Source organism: Larimichthys crocea, chromosome XVII, assembly GCF_000972845.2.
Source record: "Larimichthys crocea isolate SSNF chromosome XVII, L_crocea_2.0, whole genome shotgun sequence".
NCBI lineage: Eukaryota > Metazoa > Chordata > Actinopteri > Sciaenidae > Larimichthys > Larimichthys crocea.
The window spans coordinates 10531760-10553141 of record NC_040027.1 but is presented as its reverse complement, the minus strand read 5'-3'; the positions used below and the strand labels follow the sequence as shown (position 1 = coordinate 10553141).

Below are 21382 nucleotides of genomic sequence, written 5' to 3'. Positions count from 1 at the left end.
AGTGCACTAACCTGGATACATGTTCAGACTCTACAGTTGAACTGGAGATGATTTCCTCTTCAGCCTGCATCTACGAATATTTTCATAAGGTGGCCTGCACAGAGTAAACTGTAGCTCGTGCTAATGCGTATAACATGACTAACGCGAGAAGGGCTTCTCTCCTGCCTCAGATTCTCACACTTACAGAGCTCAGACAATTAGCACACGAGCAAAACAGAGGAGGGACGAACAGAGCCAGTCGGACATTTAGGACTGAATGTGTTGTCTAAAGTTTGTTTCATGGATCCTACTTCAAGGTATCTTGAGTCCTTGTTTGAGTGTAAAGTATAGCTAAAAACTGGATATTTGAGCAGTACGGAGGAGGACACTTCTGATTACACATAACGTGCAATAAAGCATAAGAGCTTTAAAAAGAATTAATCAAGAAACAAAGAGGTTCCAGTAATGCTGTTATTATACTCAGGACATATTTTTTCCCACTGTATCTGATGTAGATATTGTACATTTACACACAATTATTACACACACATGATGAAATGACCCCTGAAGTACCACACATAAAAAACTTGTAATTTTATTGACATAAATTATTAAATACATATGTTATATGCTAGATTTTGACAAACTGAGGGAAAAAACATTAAAGTCAAGTCTTTGAAGAAACCTTACTGGATTCATGTGCTGATGAGATTGTTAAAGAGTTCAGCTCAGAATAGGACGTGTTCAGATCAATAATTCAGTTGAACATTGTCAGTATGTCTCGTACATTGATCAGTGACACGCAGACTATGTTCTGGCTCCTGGCTCTGGTATGAGGACTCTGGAGGAAGTGTCTGTTTTCGCCTGGACTCATCTGGCCTCTCGGCCGGTGTCCACTTTCAGCCGTTTGCATAACTCATTACCAGCACAGTGCTGATGCAGGGTGGTCGGCCTAATACACACACACACACCACACACACGCCAACACCAGACACACACACTTTTTACAACCCGCAGCAAAGCGCTGCCAGCTGTTGCTCTGAGTCACTTTGTGTGGCGTTGCACAAGTCTAGGGTTGTCAGTGGATGATTATCGTTGTGGTCGAGGCTGGGACCAAAACAGTGCGCACTGACACGCAAGACGAGAGACATTCATTTTAATTATTAGGTTTTTATTTACTGTCAATGTAAAAACACAAGCTTGATTTAGAGTGTTTATCCATGATGAAACTGTGATGATAAGCCCTGACAGTATTGGGCAACTTCACTAACATCCTCGACTAGACATGACAGTTGATGCAGCTGGGCAATAAAAAAAACATCCAAAAACACAATAACAGCAGAGGAGAACTAGCTGAATGCAAACAGTGATGTCTCGAGTGTTATTGTGGTGGAAGGCACAGCACGGAAGCACATTGTAAACATAATCCAAAAATAACCTCCTGAAATGAATCCAGACTGTGTGCAAATGCAAATCAGCAGCCATCCGAGCAGCCGGGGTCTAAATCATATCTGACTTGCTCCTTAGACAGGGGTCTTCAACCAGGGTCCACGACCCCAGGAGTCCCAGAGGTCTGCAGGGGTCCCCAATTTTGTCATAATAATTAGATGTTCTCACCAATAATAATTAACTTGAAATGGACATCAGTGGAACAGCTCTTTAATAACCAATAAGAATTATGCATGAACCTTTTTTAATCAGTCAAAACTCATATAGGTTAATACCCCCAGTATATAAATATGTTAATGAGGCGATTAAAAGTTGAATAAAGTTCAAAGTTTCAGATTAAAAATGAATTACACTTGGGGCCCTGTTCTGTTTGTCTCTTGAAGACCCCTGATAGAACATCAGCTTTATTTTCATCATATATTATGATATGAATATTTAGTTCCCTCATACAATCTCACAATTAAATGAAAAATGAAGAGCAAGCATACTACCTTAATAGCAAAAATACACCCACAAGAAGGCACAATAGCTGTGATGATTTTTAAAGGTGTAAATAATTTAATTTCACTACGAAGTAAAGTATAATATTTCACAACAATACTATAGTTAGATTTAATAGTAGAGTATTATTTGTTCATTGAGAAGGGAGTGATATCAGCAGAGATAGAAGACACCATGACATGGCTTGCAAGCTGAAGAGCAGTAAACTATACTGGATGTAAATTATAGTATATTATAGTCATAGAAGTAAATAAAAAAAACTGTCAGCCGGTAGAACAGCACGACTCCTTCAACAAACCGTCAGTGTGAGATGTTTTATTTTATGCTAAAAACTACAGCAACAGCAACCAGTGGTGGAGAAAACACCGGATACAATGGTGAAAAATACTGTCAATATCATTAAAGGCATAAAAGGCCAAAAAATATACTTTAAAAAAAAAGAAATACTAGTAAGGCTTGCAACATGACCTCCTTATACATTGTTAGATATGTGAAATTATTTTTATAATCCATCATTATTTATTTGTTAATATATTGATCACCTATAACAGCAGGCTACATTATTTATCTCTGAATTGTTGCAGCTGTGCAACAGAAGAATTAAATTGCAGAACAAATAAATACATATTGAAATTATTATTCAAAATTGTTTTTATTTAAGAGTACTAATAAACTTAAAATGACTGCATTAATTTTCTCTGGCTTTATTAATGCTGAATGCATAACTGACTAACTACACTACTGTGTAGTGGAAGCACATTAAGTTTATTAGTTACACAAATCTTTTAAAAATTTGTTTGTTTGTGATGCACAAGAGTAGCGAGCATAACATAACACCTGATGAACACCTCGATCAGCATGTTCAAATCACTATTTTTAGATTATTTCTGGTGCTTTTACTGCCTTTATTATTTGATAGGTGCATCTTAAGATAGACAGGCAGGCAGGCAGGTGGGGGGGGGCTGGCATGCAGCAAAGGGCCACGGGTTCGAATTTAACCCCAGGCCTCTCCAGTCTTGTTACATGGCGCATGCTCTGCAAGGTAAGCTGTCAGATTGCTTTTGAACAGGCCTGTCAGGTGCACACAATGATAGAAACCGAGCACATAGAACAGATCTCAAGCCTACAGTAGACTAAGAGATAAAGATACTGCATGTATATATTGTATAATATTTTTTCCATAAAGTTGAATTAGTACTCGTAACTGTGCATGCATAGAAGTTTTATAACACAGGTTCACGTGGATGTCTTTAGATCTCCATGCCAACTCAGAGAGTTTGCAGAGGAGCAGCAGCTACAACCAGTGTGGAGAGCAGAGTGAGCTAGACTACACCGCCCTTTTTCAAAGGGTGCGTTGGATATATGTTGCAGTGTGTGAAGTGTACATCATGTGTGGATGGAGCTGGAGTTAACAAAAAAGGAGGCATCACTCCAAAACAACATAATTTCATATCTGTGCACGTTGATTTTCATTCAGAAACTAACGCCAGCAGTAATTAGAAGTGTTAATTTCCTGAAGTATCCATTAGAGAGAGCTGCAGGGCGAATGAGAGCAGGTTGAAATTAAGATGAATTGAAATTAAGGCCAACATGAAGTCACAGCTGGCAATAAAACTGATATTTGATTGCAGGTTTATGTTTATGATCTGTCACCATGTGCAGCAGATCGTACACAGCCAAACATCGACTGCTTGGATTTGTGTGGACGTGTCTGTGTGTAGGAGGTTAGTGGGTCAGGGTTCAAGGTAGCCAAAGACCAGCTGGGTGTGACCCGCTGTCCTGTCCTCAGGTCGGCTTCAGCAGGTTCTGTGGTCAGAGGAGGACTCGTGGGTCTCCGGTCCTCTTCTGCTATCTAGTGGTAGCAAGACAAAAGTGCAGCTTCCGTACGATTAAAACAACAAACATAATAATAATTTGCATGTTTGACATCATTTACTCCAACTCAGATACACTTTACATGAATTGACGTGAATTTGTTGCACAGTGAGGTCTGATATCACTAAACGTTTGTGAAGATTTCAAACACTAAATGGTGTCACAAGAAAGCGTCCATGTGACATATCATGAAATCACAGCACAAAAAGATAAAGTTATTAATATAGAAAACATTTATGTTCCCATTTTTTTAAAATTGAAAAGTAATTACATAATTATGGCATTTATTTACATATTAAAACAAGGTGATCCCAAACAATAAGAGTCTGTTTTGCCCTTCATCCACAGAGATCAGACTGAAAGGTCAAACTTGTTTTTTAGTTCAGTGGTTCATAACTTTTTGCTTCCTTTTTTCTATCATTGAGTAAACTGAACTCATGACTCAGTGACTTATTTCATGTATATTTCACATTATACCCAATGCATCAGCAGATGCAACAACTAAATTCACCTAAATTGTGAAAAGCAGTAACTGCAGGATGTGTTTTTGTCTTTTTACTTTTAGAAACACACAATTCTCTGTCTGTATTTGTATTTTATCTGTATTTTTTAATTGTTAATTAATAATCACCCACTCCCACTAGGTGTCGCCAACGCCTTGTGGTAGGTTGCAGGGTTGATAAAGAGAGGATTGTATGAAAAGTTCACAGGAAATAATCCAAATCTCTTATTTTACACGAACCTCCTGCAGTTATTGTGTTTGCTATTCGGGTTAATTGTAAAGTACTGTAGTAATGCACAGAATATAATATGCCACTTAGTCCAAGGTCGTCAGTTTACTCAGTGATAGAAAAAGAAAAAGTTTCAGAACCACTGCTCTACTTCAAGGACTGTCTGTCAACACCAGAGTATTAAAGTCACACGTATCAATTAACTTTATTTTACATCAAATTATTTTTCATCTAGCTGCAAATTTACACCACCAGCGTGTGCTGACCCGGTGACACTAAGACGGAGTGAGACATGAGACCGTCTGTTTGAATTCTCCTCTAAGCTCTGCTGGTTTGTGTGCTCATGTGTTTCTGTGTGTGTGTGTGTGTGTGTGTGTGTGTGTGTGTTTTGGGATGGCGGGATTGACAAGTCATTCCACGAGGTCAGAGGTCACCATTTATCCCGAATCCTCTTTCAAACGCTGTCACGCCCTTCATGTTATATAACGCTGACGACGAGCAGGAAACTCAAGATAACTGAGGGAAGTTTGTGCACATACTTGTAGCTTATGTAACATATTTACAGGCCTCCCGACCACAAACACACATACACAGACCCTGCTGACATCACGCAACACCTCTGTACCATGAAAGGAATTTATTAATGTCCGAGGTTATAGAAAGCTGAACGAATGTTATCACAGCAGCTGAACTGTGAAAGTACAGACTGTCACCAGCGTGTGGTGACACCGGTAGGTTCATCAGATAGAAACGCAGCAGGTGGAGCTACCCAGATAATGTGTAACCTTCTTTCCATCGTCGTACACTCGCCAGACATCTGTCCTCTAACAACGACGGAAAAAGCAATAAGGAATCACACGCCGTAAAACCAGAAATTTGACATAAACTCCTGCGAAACCCTCCCAGTGATTCCATCAGTAACGTTTCATGTTGCAATATGAAGCACACACATAACTTTATTTGAATTCTATTCGTGACGCAGAGGTTTCCAAAGATACCATCTGTCAGGGTGAATTATGGGGCAATGTGCATAAATAGATTGTGTAGGACATTTTAAATATTTCTATTTTATATGCTAGTGCAGCTATAAAAAAAACTAACAGGGCATCTTGGGTTACAGATAAATACTAAAACAAATACTATAAGATGTAATGAATAAACGCTGTTTCCTCTGCTGTGTGTGTGTTTAATCACTTAATGCACAGGCTGTTAAAGACATAAAACATGATAGAGAAACGGAAGCAGATGAATATATTTAGGCTTGCTGCACAACTCACAGCTGAGCACTGTGTTGGCCTTGAACTTGGAGAATAACAGGCTTTACAAGTTGACAAGGACCCTTTGGCTACAGTTATTTGAATACGATTATTTTTGGTCTCCGGTAGGGCGGTGTGGGGTGAACCATGACCATGGTGCGGTAAAGATTCTTTGCGGGTAGGGATGCCATTTGAGGGGGGAAACCCTGGATAATTCAGGGGCCCCAGAGTTGGACCCCGGCCCTGGAACATGCCTGAGATCAGAGAGCTGTCAGTGAGCTGTTGTCAGGTGGACCAAAATTTCTAGTCTATCGCTAGGGCACCCCTGGCAGCCTGTCTCATCTGAGGTGAAGGCACAGATCCATTTTAGGATCGCGTGTAGGGCATGTGAGTGAACGTACATGATTAAAGGTTTGAATCAACTGTACGTTATATCAGTATTTAAATATTTTCTGCAGAATCTGCCAGTAAAATTCAAAGTACTTGAAAATATGTACTTGCCAAGCTACAGTACTGCTGAATGTGGATCCTGAAGCACATGTTTGTCACGCTGTCTATTATTGTGGCTCCGGGATAAAGCTTGTTGCATTCATGTTGTTCAGATGATTGCACTTGAGTGACATTGGATTACTAGACAGTCTGTGGCACTGGAATAAGCATTATGTATTGTCTGCGTCTTCCTGCTGAGTAACTCTATCTGTGGTGGGGAGAGTGGCGAGGCTGCATCAGTCTCATTCCTAAACCGTGCTTCTATACCACACCGGCTCTCATCTTACCGTAGAACCTGTTCTGAGTGAGGGATTGCAGAGATTGTCCAACAGGGTACAGTTAAACCTCCCACTGCCATCAACACCAGAGCCGGGCCGATCAACCAGCACGCTATCATACGTTATCAGACACCTCATCTAGCTGCCGTGATGTGAGCTTGATGCATGATGAGTCAGATATGATAAAATAATGGAGGCAGTTGACATCTATATCCATAAAGGGTACTCAGGAGTGCATTGTATACTTAACAATAGCCACATGCTGCAAGGTAAGGCAGTGAAGTCAATATTACATAAGAGCTGTGCTCTATTGTCATTATCGGCACAACAGTGATGTTATCAGATCTGCAAACATCACTGAAGTCTGCATAATAAGTCTACCGTCTTTATAGTCCCAGTGTGGTGTGATTTTCTGCTTCAGATATCACAACATCCTATCTTCACAGTTGCAATAACAAAAAATATCTTTTAGATTTATTAGTCTATTGTAGCCGACCAGTTTTTGCACCAGTTATAATGTTACCATATAGGCTGGATGGGGAAATAAGGAGATAAGAATAATTATAAGTTGCTTTTGACTGCTCTGTTTTATTCCAACTACTACTTTTAATCTGTTGTAGGCCACAGTTTGGACCTTATCGTGTTCAAAAACCGACATCCACAGAAATGTTTGGTCTCTGTAACGGGTGTGTGAGGACCCAACTGCAGTAGCAGCAGAACACCACACCAGCAAACAAACACCAGTAAGGGAACAGACACAGATCGTGGTCAGAGTAGTTTACCGAGAAAAATGACGGGGCAGGTTAGTCCAAGGCGGGCAGGGTCGGCAACGGGAGATCAGTCCAAGAGAAAAGAACAATCTGGCAATGAGTCTGTGAACCAGAGAGGCTTGAATACAGGCTTGATGCTAATGAGGAGCACCTGAGTCAGCTGCATGTCCCTGCTCTGTGTCTGCGAGGTCGCCATATTAGAGAGGTCAAAATCTGCTGCTAGACAAATACCCTCTGTGTTTTCACGACAGCATTATTCCTGATCATAACAATGTGTGTAATTGCAGTAATCCGCAGAGACATGAGAAGTTTCTTTCCTTTGTCGTAAAGATAGAAACAGTTGGCCCGGCAAATGTCAGTGAAAATGTTTTCAGTGAATCTATTCAGGGGCTCTGGGTTGTGGTTGGTAAATGTATTTGGAAAGACACGTTTCTGCTCTGTTGAATACATTCTTTTAGGCTAATTTTAGGCCTTTATGGATAGCTGCGGTATGTAGGATGTGTAGTAGGATGTGTGTGTGTGTGTAGGATATATATGAAGCTCTGTTTTAATGGTTACACACCTTGTGTGTTCACCTTCAGTGAACAAACCACAGTGTGTACTGTAGTCCGCACACTCGCACACAGTGTCTTCTTTCAGTCCCACCTTAGCTGGTAAATTGGCCCCATGGATACGAGTGTTAAACCTGACAGCTGATGAGCTGTCTGTACTGGGAACAGTGCGAGGGGACAGAGTATAGGTCAGGTTTTTCCGGTGTTGACAGATGGATGCCAGTATATAGGCGCCGGCGCTTTGTCACCCTGCCTACTCCAGATACCGCTGTACTGAGACGTGGAAAAGTTTGAGGTCAATGTGCACAGTCAGACACGTCTCAATAAGTGCCAATCGTTTGTGTCTGTTCACGAACATGAACATATGTGCATGCATGTGTTTATCTATGTCAGGTCGTCCTCCTTAATTCTTAACACATGTGCACTAAGTTTCCTCTCACACAATCCTCTCTCACTGTGTATCAACAGTTCTTAGGCGTCAACTGTTTCCTGTTTTCTTTCATTATCTTGTCCCTTACGTTGCACGGACAGTGAGACTATATTGGGAAGCTTGAAGACCCTTTGAGAATCTTTTTACTTTTCGTACAGTGAAAAAACTGTCAGTAAAAAATGCCATGAAATATATTTTAAAGCATCATTTAACAGAATTTTTACAGACTAGTATATGATATAGTATTTTATATTAGAGACTGTCGATTGTACATTTAAACAATGTAATTTTCCATGGCAAAACCTTAATTTATACAGTATTCATGTTGTATTTTCGTGTCAGTTATATGGCAAAACAGTGTTGGACATGGAATAAAAACGCCAATCTTAAATGTGAAATCAACAGTACTAATATCTAACAAATAAAAGTTATACCGTATTTATTACGGTAAAAAAGTGGCAACTGGGGTGGTCGGTAGCGTAGTGGGTTCAGCGGCCGCCCCGTGTGTGGAGGCTATAGTCCTCGCTGCAGCTGGCCCCGGTTCGAATCCCGCATCGGACGGCTAATTTACTGCGTGTCACTCCCCCTCTCTCTGCTTCCTGTCGATCTTCAGCTGTACTATCATAAAAGGCCAAAAAATAATCTTTAAAAAAAAAAAAAACTGGCAACTACAGATGACAGTTTATTACCGTAAAAAGAAGTTACCGTAAGTGAAGAACTATTGTTTTGTAAGAAAATCTCGACCCCATTCGTTTGTGGCAGTTATGCAACGCACTGCTGACACATCCTCTTGGTAAAAAAAAAAATCATTTCTTAGACCCTTGTGGCATTTGTCGTGGTTCAGAAATACTCACAATGTTTGTGTCTTTAACAGGGGTCGGACTGGTTGATAAAGTTTTTGCAGCCTCGCACCTGTCACCCAACTTCCTATTAAGGGACAATGTGAAAACCGTATAAGTCCGTATGGAATCTGAAAATGAGATCCACGTTTTGCATAAAATATGTACAAAACTACACCTGCTGCAACTTTTGCACGACTTCGCCTCGATCACTTTCAGTGTTCTTCTGTTCTTTTTTTACTAGCTGCACTTTTTATTTGTTTGTCTTGCTTTTTACGGCGTCATATTTCAGTCCAACATTCTTGGGATTCTGACACCTGACTGAAGGGCTTTCGAAGTGTCTCAAATGTCACATAGAGATCCTCTCCAGCATCTCCCCCCCCTAACCCACATCAATCCCCAACTGCACACCCGAGCCCTCAGCTCTTATCACTGGCCACTCAGTGTCTGACGTCCACAGGGGGCTGCACTTTAATTTGGAGGACTGCCATTTGCTATTCTTAAAACTCATCTCTGTGGTGCCGTGTTGGGGGAGAGATCCCTGTTCTCCCTCCACTTCTTTTCTTCTGGCCGTAGCTTTGTCTTGGTAATATGGTTCTTGTTGTTGCTTCCATTGAGCCTGCATGAAAGTGAACGGACTAAATTAGTGAGTAAAAACTTTTTGCTGTTTGTGAGGACTCCTGCTTGTCAATCAGCCATGAACTCCAGCCTTGTCAACTCTTTAGCCAAAGTCTATGACCCAAACCCTCTTCATGGTCAGAAGCCTGGTGGAAGAAAGCTCTCTCTCAATGGATCAGACAAGTCCCAAGCTTCCTCATCACCTCCCTCCCATCATGACGCCGCCTTGCGCAGTGTAGAGAGCCGAATGGACACCCTGAGCTCTCAGATGGAGCGCCTGCTCAGCATGCAGCAGACCGTCTTGACCCGGCTGGATGGCTTGTCTCTGGACGTCAGAGGCATGGGTCAGGATCTGGCCTCTATGCGCGAAGACGACCACGGGGGGAGACCATGCAAGGAGCTGCATAGGGCCAGCGAGCGGATAGATAGTCAGGGACGCAGGCTGGATGGCGTGGAGAAGCTTGTTGAGGGCACCCAGCAGGTGATCAGCTTCATTGGGGAAGTGGTGAAGAGCTCAAGGCTGGTGGAACTGCTATTTAAACAACCCGGGAACAAGAGTAACAAGAAGAAGGTGAGAGGTTTAACAACATTACAAGCAAAAAGTGGCCTTAAACAACCTGAAAATCAAATATGTTTCCATCTAGCTCCTGTTTACTTTCAGGAAGGAGCACTGAAATGTTTCCATAATGGTTCTCCTACATAGTGAGACGTCTAATTGCATTGCGATCATTGTGGCAGATGCTTTAGCTCCAAAAGGTTACAAATGGCATCCTCTTGATGGAATATGTGACATGCTGGCATTGACAACCGACTCCGACACCTGAAGGTTGTGTAGGTGAAATATCCCCAGCACATCTTCAAATGGCTCTCAACAGGTTTTTTAAATTCCTTCTCGGCATGTTAAGTCGCTGCTCGCTCCTCCACGCTCTGATATGACTCCTCATGAATCTATTATTAGCTCTACTGTACTTCCACATGTCTGCAATGTTAAGTAATTTTCCTCCGCATAGCAGTGATTGTCAATTACCTCCGAGGTGTAAATGATTAGAGTCAGGGCGGTTATCTTATCGAAACCATGTCTCTATCAGCAGCGAGTTGGACTGCAGCTCGTCCAGCCTGTTCTGACGAGGTGACATTACCGCACTGATAGATAAGCTGTTGTCCTTGCATGAAGCCGCAGAGTCTGCAGCACATTGTTCGTGTTTGGTATTCCTAACACTTGGAACGATATGCAGAATGCACCGAGGTCTTACCGGTCTGTCTTTGCAGAATAGCTGTGAATGTTTGCCTGTCTTTGTGAGATGGGATTTCTTACATGCTTGAATTCTGCTGATTCAGAAGCTCTTTTTAGGAATAGGTTTGGAAAGAGATTTATGACCCCATACAGCCTCTGTGGGACATATTAAATGACGGAAAAACAAGAGATCACCTGAACTTCTTTGCTGCCATTGTGTAAAAATAACAGAGTCATGCGTCGGAAATATTTCACCGATATTGTCATCATGTTTCGTTTTGTTGTTTTTTTAAATCACAAAGTGTGAACAAAACCATTTCCTGTGTTGTGCAACACGTCGTCTGCTACAGATGATATGTGACCTTTCCTCTTTTTCCTGGAGGAGGCATCCGTCCCCCAGAACATCACCCTCGAGTTACGGGGGCAACCATAGAAACACTAACAAACACTTTGGCATGTAAATGGAAAACATACATGACCATGCTGTTCTCATCAGAAATCAGACGCCAGAACTTTACATTACTTTTGATGATTCAAATAAAAGACATCATCATCATCATCATCATTGAGTTTGAACCTTTGTCTAATTGATCTTTGTTTCTTCTCTCTACAACAAGGCGAAGGATGACAAGGACAAAAACAAACTGAGCCTGAAGGGTTTGAAGACCCAGAAGAAGAGGAAACCTCAGGACACGTCAGGTAGGCTCGAACACCGTCACCAAAATACATACAAGTGGGGCATCGGTGGTCTTTGGTGGACACACTATCCACCTGAGTAGCTACAGTGACCATTTCTAAATGACCTCAAACCTCATTTATCATTTCTGTACTCAAATTTCTTGTTATTTATCAGCTGACAATAAGCTGATACACTGACAGGCTCCCACAGCAAAGGTCTGGAGGCACGAGAGGCCTAATTGTGTCGGTTTATGACCACGTTGATTTTCATTTGTTTCCTTGGCTTCTCATTTTCATTCATTTGATCATGGCAACATGCTAGCAGTATGTTATTATTACAGTAATATCCATGAACAGGACCAAGATTCTGGAAGTGTTCTGGTTTGTAGTCCAAATAGAAATTGACCCATGTTTGATCACGTTTAAACGTGCTATGGTTGCAGTGGAGAGCAAAAGAGGAGGAACACGTCCAAAATACAATTTGACAACAAAATGATGATGACTTAACGTGTATGAAATAATCAGACTATAATCTAATTGGACTATATGGGAAGACCTGAAACATTGGCCATTGTCTAAAAGGCTAAATCATTGTCAAACGATAGGTGATAGCTTCTGAGATTGGCAATAATCTAAAATACAGATACAGATACTGAGAGAAATCAAAGCATCATTTTAAGATAATATGAAATGAAGTGTTTATTTTGAGCTGTGGATGGTGTAACATGAAAAGTTAGGGTTCATCCTCTGGGTACTATGAATGTCTGTACCAAATCTTATGACAGTTATTCCATTCAGAAGTATAACTATAACTGAAATAATTATGTCATGGATCAAAGTGAAACAAACTGACTAACATTGATTGACTGATTGTTTATTTCAAATATGCAAAAAATAAAAGTAAGGGAAAACATTTAAACATAGAAATACATATTCGAAAAGGAGTGAGAAGAAGAAGAACTTATAAACTCCCACCCCTACTCTTTAAATAATGAGTGACAATACCAAGCTTCATTGCAACTTGTTTAAATATTCCTGATACTTATAGATAAATAGATAAAATAATAATAAAACCTGCATATACACTTAATATAATACACACATGCACGAAGAGAAACAATAAAGAAAAAACAAAACAAAGGAGACAATAACCTCATAACACTTAGTGCTACCCAACGCCTCCCCCATCCCTGTACCTCTTAAAAAGTCTTTGTGCCTCATTTTAAACTGTTTCATGTTTGGACATTGCTTCAGCTCCATGGTCCTGTTCCATAGTCTCACCTCACTAACTGAAACACAAAACATTGCCGTCACTAGAGCCACCGGAGTTAGAAATATTGCATAATGTACACTAGAATATCATTGTATCCATGCCACACACACTTAAAACGACACTCTGGAAATTTGACCTTAATATTAAAACATCCATACGGCGTGGCGTTAATCCCCTTGTTGGCTTTGTTTTTCCCACATCAGAGACGTCCTCGCTGAATGAGCCTGTGCTGCAGGAACAGGTGGAAAAGCTCAACAGGCAGAACACCGAGCATTCCCATGGAAAAGCAGAGGCTGACAATCAGAGGGGGGAGGACAGGGGAAGACAGGAGCCAGCCAAGCTTATCCTGGATGGACCACACGCCTCTGACACCCAGTCAGAGGAGAGGAAGAAGACAACTAAGGGGAAAGAGGAGGCGGAGGAGGAGGAGGAGGGGGATGTCTCTGAGGAGCCGGAGTCAGATGAGGAGGGAAAAGCAAAAGATGTTAGACCAGAACAAGCTGGAAAAGTGAAGGATGATGGGGAGAAAACACATAAAGTAGAGGCAGAAGAGTCGTCAAAATCAGAAGCAGTGGTCGGAGACATCTGTAAGACCTCTCTACTACCACAGGAGAGGTATTTCAATCAAAACACCTGTTTTATGCATGTTAGATAACAAATAAACAGAGATGTTGAAGACATCGTTGTTGTCTTTTTACATCTGTAGCTCGGAGGAGGTCGGCGACGTGGCCACTTGCAGCAAACGCCGCGTCACAGAAGAAGACCTGGTGAAGGACGACCTGAAAAAAAGCAGAGTGGAAGACAGTAAGGCGGAAAATGCTGACGGACAGGTGGCGGTGGTGGAGGGGGGCGAGCCGCAGGCCTCCAAGTCTGACGAAGTAAGGACAGAGGTCGGAGAGGAGGGGAAGGAGGGCGAGTCGGCAGCGAAGGAATTTGTTATTGGTGAGACGTTAACATTTTTTCACTGCATGGGAATCCAAGAAAACTGAACTGTAACTCCCACTGAGCACACTGAAGTCATGTTGTTGGTTTTTCCAGCTTGTTTTCTTCAGTGACATTTATTTTTGGCCAGAATCTGAGAAGAAAATGAAAAGAGCAGTACTGTACTGTACTGATAAAAGATGAATGTACGACTCCTAATATTTCCTAAATCCTGGATATGGTCCAGTTTGAAATTAATCCGCATTCATGCATGTGCATGTAACTTGGTTGTTAGTTGGTGACATTTGACTTTTTGTTCCTCTGAAGCAGATCCAGTGTCCTAACACCATGCCTGTTCGAACGTCACTAACATGTCGGTCGACACAGCTGGCAGAGCAGATAATGAGACATTGGCATGCTGCTATTTTGATCTACTTTGTTTCTGGGGGGCCGACTGAGGCCTCTTCCTCCGTCTCTGTTTGAGACTTTTGATTAATTTTTTATGTCTGTATCTTTTTTATGGTTTTCTTTAGACTTAAGCCCTCCGCCGTTAGCACCTTTCGACCACCGCATTGTGACTCCCAAACCCCATCAGATAGCCACCTACTACACCATCAACAGAGATGAGGTCCTGGGCGGGTGAGTAAAACAGTCACGCACATTAAAAAAACATTGGCCTGCTAATGAAATAACAGAGGATCTGACACCCCGTGAGTGGACGCCTGATTGTTTTTTTCCAAGACCTTTTAATAATTGCCCCCTGAAGGGCCCACGCCCCTGAGCCTCGAGGGGGGGCGTCTCTGATGTAATAGACTAGTGCTAAATTCTGCCCCTCGAGCTGGTGATTACCCCTCAACACGCAAACACATTTCTAAAATATCTGACAGTCTCTAGCCCTAATTACTGTGTGACTGAAGGAGCTTATTATGATGATGCGTATATAGAAGTAAGAGCTGCAATTAATTATTATTTCTATTTATTCATCAGAGTTATTTTTACATGAAGACAATCGATTATCGTTTGGTCTAGAACTCCTAAAATGGACCATCTGTTTAACGCCATCTATCACCAGTCACATCATTAAACCAGATAATGTAGTCAAACTCTTACTGAAGCTAGTCGGGAGAAGGACGAAAGCATATTTTCCTTCCAGAAACATCTTCAGTACCTCTTGTTGTTCTTCTTTAAACGAAGAAATACACTTAAGTTATGATATGGGCGGTCCTTAAGGGTGGCTCGATGACACAAGTTATGATATGGGCGGTCCTTAAGGGTGGCTCGATGACACATTGAGGCCACCCTGAGCTTACCCCCCCTTCCCCAGCACTGTAACAGGATACTACCCATGCCTTCAACGTGCAGAAAACACAACTTCCTTGGATGCCAGAAGTTGCAAAATAGCTCCATTACTTTCCCCCAAGCCATTGTTGACACACATCTAGCACTAAATCAAGCCTGTAGCTCATGCTAAAGCTGCCAGTAGTTCCTCATAAGACACTTCTTGGTCCAAACTAAGCATAAAGATGGCTCAAAGATGTTTGAGATGCTGGAAACAAAAAAAAAAATTGGAATTTGCCCGTGATTTAAATGATAACTCTTGATCCTGGTCATTTTTTGATTGATCGTGTTAATTCTTTGCAAAACTAGAACAAGTTGTAGTTTTAAAAGTCCAACATTTCTCACGATACTTAATCTGCTCTGCCTCTTGTAGTGACTCATCCGTGTGTTTGCTTTTCTTTCATTAGGGGACGTTTTGGGCAAGTCCACAAGTGCATGGAGAACTCGTCTGGGTTGATGTTGGCTGCCAAAATCATCAAAGCCAGGAGCCAGAAAGAGAAGGTGCAGCAACGACTGGCAAATGAATGCCGAGTACAAAACAGAAACCGTGTTCAGCGTGCTTCCACAGACAGTCTAATAGATGTTACTTTTATCATTGCTAAGCACCAGAAAGGATTGCCTTTTAAAAATAGACACAGCTCAACAGCTCGGAGGGCGCGGGCATGTGGCAGCCTCATTGTGTCTTTCTTGCTCTGGGTCAATCCGAAAGTGATGTGAGAGAGGTCAGATGTCCGAGCATAGCTCCGCGGTTACATGATCATCTGAGATATTCAAAAAGCCCAGCAAGCACACACACACACACACACGAGCCAAATCCTTGGCTGGCTCATGTTGCTGTCTGTGATCATCTGTGACAAATCCTGTCTGTCTGTCCGTCTGCACCTTGACAACAGTTTTGTCATTGATTGAACTTCCATATGTTTTCTCGGTTTTATAAAAGCTGAAACCAAAAATCAGCACCTGCTGCACCGTGCGTGAGTTCATCGACGCGTTTCTGTCTGTCTATCAGGAGGTGGTGAGGAACGAGATCCAGGTGATGAACCAGCTGAACCATGCCAACCTCATCCAGCTGTACGCCGCCTTCGAGTCGCGCCATGACATCATCCTGGTCATGGAATAGTAAGTCTGTCTATCTGTAGTAGAGCATGTGTCCTCATTTGTCTGTTGCTGTAATTGTGTGTGTGTGATTGTGCCGTAGCGTGGAAGGAGGGGAGCTGTTCGACCGCATCATTGACGAGAACTACAACCTGACAGAGCTGGACACGGTGCTGTTCATACGCCAGATCTGTGAAGGGCTGCAGTACATGCATAAGATGTACATCCTGCATCTTGACCTCAAGGTACAGCTGCTTCAACGAGGAGGCTCATATTCTCACACACATGAAATACAACCACATGCAGACAACGGATGTAATACAGACATAGACATAGACATGCAATGTCATGGGAGCAGTTAGGCTACCAGTTCACGCTCCACACTGTCGTCCATGCTGGACTTGTTCCCATCCAAGTGTTACGATGAACATTCAGCACACCAGATCACCAGTATAGAGACCAAGAAATGTAAACTTGAATTATGTTTTTTTTGTATTTTTCAGCCAGAGAACATTCTTTGTGTCAGCAGAGCTACTAACAAGATTAAAATCATTGACTTTGGCCTGGCCAGGAGGTAAAAAAAATCCATCATCTATTTACGGTTACATGTTTTTTTCACCTCACTTTTCATTGCAGGAGACGTAAGTCAGCGTCAGATATAACTCTTGTGTTTCTCATGTGTCTCTGACAGGTATAAACCCAGAGAAAAACTGAGGGTCAACTTTGGAACGCCTGAATTTTTGGCCCCTGAAGTCATCAACTATGAGTTTGTTTCATTCCCCACAGACATGTGGAGCCTCGGCGTCATCACTTACATGCTGTGAGTTGTGGATGCTCATTCACACACATGAACACATATATAACATTTTTTTTTTAAAAAGACACTCAGGAGGATCCCTGACCTGTGTTTTCGTCTTGTTCCAGGCTCAGTGGCTTGTCTCCGTTTCTGGGGGATGACGACAACGAGACGCTGAACAACATCCTGGCCTGTCAGTGGAACTTTGAGGAGGAGGAGTTTACAGACATCTCCGACGAGGCCAAAGACTTCATCACCCGTCTGCTGGTGAAGAGCAAAAGCTGGAGGATGAGCGCAACAGAGTCCCTCAGGCACCCCTGGCTGTCAGACAGGAGTCTGCACTATCGACTAGATCAGAAGGTAACGCGATTCAGCCGATGACTGAAAGTGAAAGTCATCATGCACTGTTAAACAGAGCTGAACACCTTCCACCTTTTCCTGCCCACAGAAAATGCCAGTAGCACCATGCAGGACATAACAGTTGGCCAGTCAGAGCTCTCGTTGCTTCTGTGAGTTAATTTAGCTGGGACAGTTCTTATTAAAGCTTAATCAAAGTAATCACTGTAAATTTTAAAGCCAGAGACAAATTTGAATGAGATGGAACATGATAGGTAGAGCAGTGTGTTGCCGATCAGTATCATGTTATTGTGTGAAATATAGCAAGATATTTTCAGGTTATTACGACATATAAACTTCACATAAATTACTTTATAACTTATGAACTTATGTGAAAAACTTTCCGTGTGATAATTTTTCTGAACGACAGTCAGAAACTTCCATAGTTCTTTGAAACGCATGTGTTAAAAAGCTCTACAATGATTTCTCCCTGCATAAAACTCATTTAGTGTTTGTTTGGAATATTTTAATTCACAATGATTACAGCTGCCATGATAAGGAAGTTCACTCTTGACCTGCTGAACACGACCAAACTAGAGCTAGAGGAATAGACGGAAGAAAGATTGTGTTTGCGTCAATAGATCCTTTCTCATTGCAGAAAAACAAGTGCCACTCCACACATGCTCCTTCTCCAGAGAGCTAGAAAGGTGAGATTAATATTTCTCAATCTAAAAACATCATTTCTTCACCATCTAGCTCTTTATGAACTTAAACTTTGCCTGTTTCCTTCCTAGAAACACTGTGAGGCCCTCAGCATGCCTTTTGACAATGTAGGGCCCCGGAGCCCAACACTGGACCAATGCTGCTGTACCTGTATGGCTGACCTGGATGACTACTCTCCGCTTCGCATCCTCATGTCAGCTTAGCTCCACAGCTTGTAGTCGTCATCTGAATAGTTAGTCAATAGAGACGTAAACGCTGCCTTCTGCTTGCATGCTGCAGAGCACAGACCTCCAGACTGAACCAGTGAGGACTGTCTAAGCTCTACGGCGGCGTGTAATTACTGTAGCTGCAACAGAACCGCCTGTGTCACGAAACCAAAAACGTCAGAGACTAAAAGCTTGAATTACTTGTCACTTCTACAACTTCCACGCGTATCGCTGAAACAGTAACGAAACACTGAAAATCAGCGGTTTATCGTCAGACCGACAGTTTATTCTCCCTCTGCCAGTGATCAGTTCGTCATGTTGTCCTGGTTTGTTGCATGCTTTGCACTTTTTTTTTCGGGCCTATCTCTTCAAGATTTAGCAAACAACTTTAAACAAAGTATAGACTGAATGCTATTATTTAAATACTATATTTTTGTGAATACAGATTTTCTTTCTTTCTTTCTTTCTTTCTTTCTTTTAATTTAAGTCTTATAAAAAAAATGTTATTCTGTCTTTAACATAAAGTAAAAAAACAAAAAGATACTTGCAGAGCTTGGTTGATTTCACACCACGTTAATTTATTTTGTATATAACACAACACTACATCCACTCATTCCCCTGAAAGTCTGAATACTTCTCTGTTGGAGCCACACTCAGATCACATCTCTGTAGACTGGACTTCCTTCTGTACGCGTTCATGCCATTAGCTCGCCTTTGCTTCGGCAGTTTGGAGTAGCCCTCTCACCTTCCATGAAGGCATAACGGACAACAGAATACTACCTATGAATAATTCATGTTTATGACTGAAGTGAATTCTTCATTTTCGTTCATTTATTTACTGTACTTGAAGTGCAAAGCTTTTTATTCAAGATTATTTTCAGGGGAGACTTCACTTGTGCACATTCTGTGTAAACGCACAGTTCAGCTTGATGAAGAGCCAACAGCAGAGCAGGGAAGACATCAGTCAGTGCTTTATTGTCCCAGATGGGAACCTGGAGGAATATCCGTCACTCAGTTGCTCGGCCGCTCCATTTGGAAACGGAAAAGCTTTGTCATTTTGGATACTTGTTTATTTGAATTCATGATAATGTTTTTCAAGTTTTCTTGTGTAATGATGAGTCATGAATAAATGTAGAATAAAAATAAGCCAAAAAAAAAAATTCTATATATATAAAAATAAAGCACACTAGAAAACAAGTACAGTGTTTTTGTTTTTTTACAGTGTGTTTCTTTGGACAGGAATGTGTGTGACCATGTGCATGAAAGTTTTGTAAATATATATGAAAAAGTTATTTCATTTTCCATACAGAGCAGATCTAGACTGTACTCTTTGTAATATTATTTACAGAGACCCAACAAGTCCCACCATGAGCAAACTCTTGGTAACAGAGGCAAGAAAAAAACTTTCTTAAAGAAGCAGAAACCTCGAGCAGAACCTGATCAGAGATTTAGAGACGAACATACACAGCTGCAATAATAATAATTATATCTATAACTATAATTTTGGCTGAAATATGACTACTAGTCATTTTAAAATCAGTTTTCTATAGAAGCCTGGCATGATTATCATCATTAAAGTAAATGAAAGACAACTAAAGTTCATTTCTTTTCGCTTCTTAGGCTGAACTAGATTTCAGTCAGCTTCCCCATCACATCATAAACATGCCATAAAACATAGAGTATAGGTCCGGGTCTAAAGCGTCTCTGTGGTAACACTCTGTTTTGCCGTCTGCACGGAGTTTCACATCCATCAAAAATATCAGATTGAATCAAACCGTCGAGGCGAGTGAGGGGCTCTGGGAGCAGGAAGAGGAAAAGAAATCCAGCTGCAACCAAGATTTAATTAGTTAACATAAATAATTTCACAACCTCATCTCAATGAAGTCTCCAAGATCTGTTTATTTCTGTCTAAAGTCTCAGTAAAACACACAGACACACATCTTTTCTGTGCAGTTTGAGAAAACGAGCATAGGAATATATTAAAGGAGCATATATACATATTCATAATTATTCAGTCAGTATTGACTTACTTGAGTTGTGGACAGATACCACACATGGGATGAGTCCTCCATGTTGTCACTTGGGGGTGCTGTTGAAACTTTTACAGGCTTCCAGGTTCAGCCAGGAGTCGGGGATTAACCTCCTGCTTCATCCTCTTCACCTCAGGCACTGTGCTCTCCTCATCACCTGTCCCTGTTGCCAGGTGAACAGGTATGCAGACACTCCCTGTCCCCAAGTGACACCTGGCTGCTCCTCCTCCTCTCGAATCTCAAACAAACAACACTAACACTCACACATGGATCAGCATGATAACAACTGCCTAAAGTGACAGAAACTATCTTATTAATCGGAAATCATTTTTAATATTTTAAAATTTGAGTAGACAAACAATAGAAACAAAGTCATGATGCCCAAACACCTGTGTGCAGATGGACGTGTCTTGTTAACTAGTAAGTACCCTGCAGTAGAGTGTGTGTCAGGCCTCAGGTCTGGCCAGCAGGGGATGGGTCCCAAAGCACAGAGGTTTCGAAGGGAGGCGCAACAGGGGAGCAGAAATCCCAAAACTAAAGTGCAGAGCACGTCAGTATTTGTGTTTTTATGGCTGATGTGCTGGTGGGCAAACCCCAGACCCTCAGAAGGGTGTTTGTTCATTCCCTTTAATCTGGTTATAGTGGCTTGTGGATCTGGAGAGCACCCGGGAAAAACAAATTTGATGTGTACTTTGATATTTTAGCCTGGCTCGTGTCCCATCTGTTAACATAGATGGAGGGAGGCTTTATGAGCAGTACTGCAGACAGCCGACAGGGAGCGAGCGAGATGTTTTGGCTTCACTTTAAGAAAGCTGTCATGTCATCCATCTTTTTTTTTTTAACAGTCATTGGTTCCCACACACAACACGTGTGAAGGGTGAAGGTCTCTGCAGAGCAGTGGACACGCAGTGCGAGTCAAATACCTTGGAAACACACAGCTAGACACTCGCCGTCCAAACAAGAGAAGAAAAGAAGAAGAGCCCCGA

The 21382-nt window shown here is 41.7% G+C and overlaps 1 protein-coding gene across 2 annotated transcripts; it reads left to right on the top strand.

Moving 5' to 3' along the window:
* The first annotated feature begins 9683 nt into the window (after nt 1–9683).
* mylk4b (myosin light chain kinase family, member 4b) lies at nt 9684–19550 on the top strand. Of its 2 annotated transcripts, XM_027289850.1 has the most exons (13): nt 9684–10337; nt 11618–11699; nt 13155–13566; nt 13658–13893; nt 14406–14511; nt 15618–15711; nt 16220–16329; nt 16409–16550; nt 16809–16879; nt 16997–17125; nt 17230–17461; nt 18096–18144; nt 18232–19550. In XM_027289850.1, exons 1-12 carry the CDS (start codon nt 9846–9848, stop codon nt 18138–18140), a joined length of 2151 nt encoding a protein of 716 aa, XP_027145651.1. In that variant the 5' UTR covers nt 9684–9845; the 3' UTR covers nt 18141–18144; nt 18232–19550. The 2 variants fall into 2 exon arrangements, with proteins under 2 accessions (XP_027145651.1, XP_027145652.1); XM_027289851.1 differs by lacking the exons at nt 18096–18144; nt 18232–19550 and adding an exon at nt 17550–17624.
* The last annotated feature ends 1832 nt before the right edge of the window (nt 19551–21382 follow it).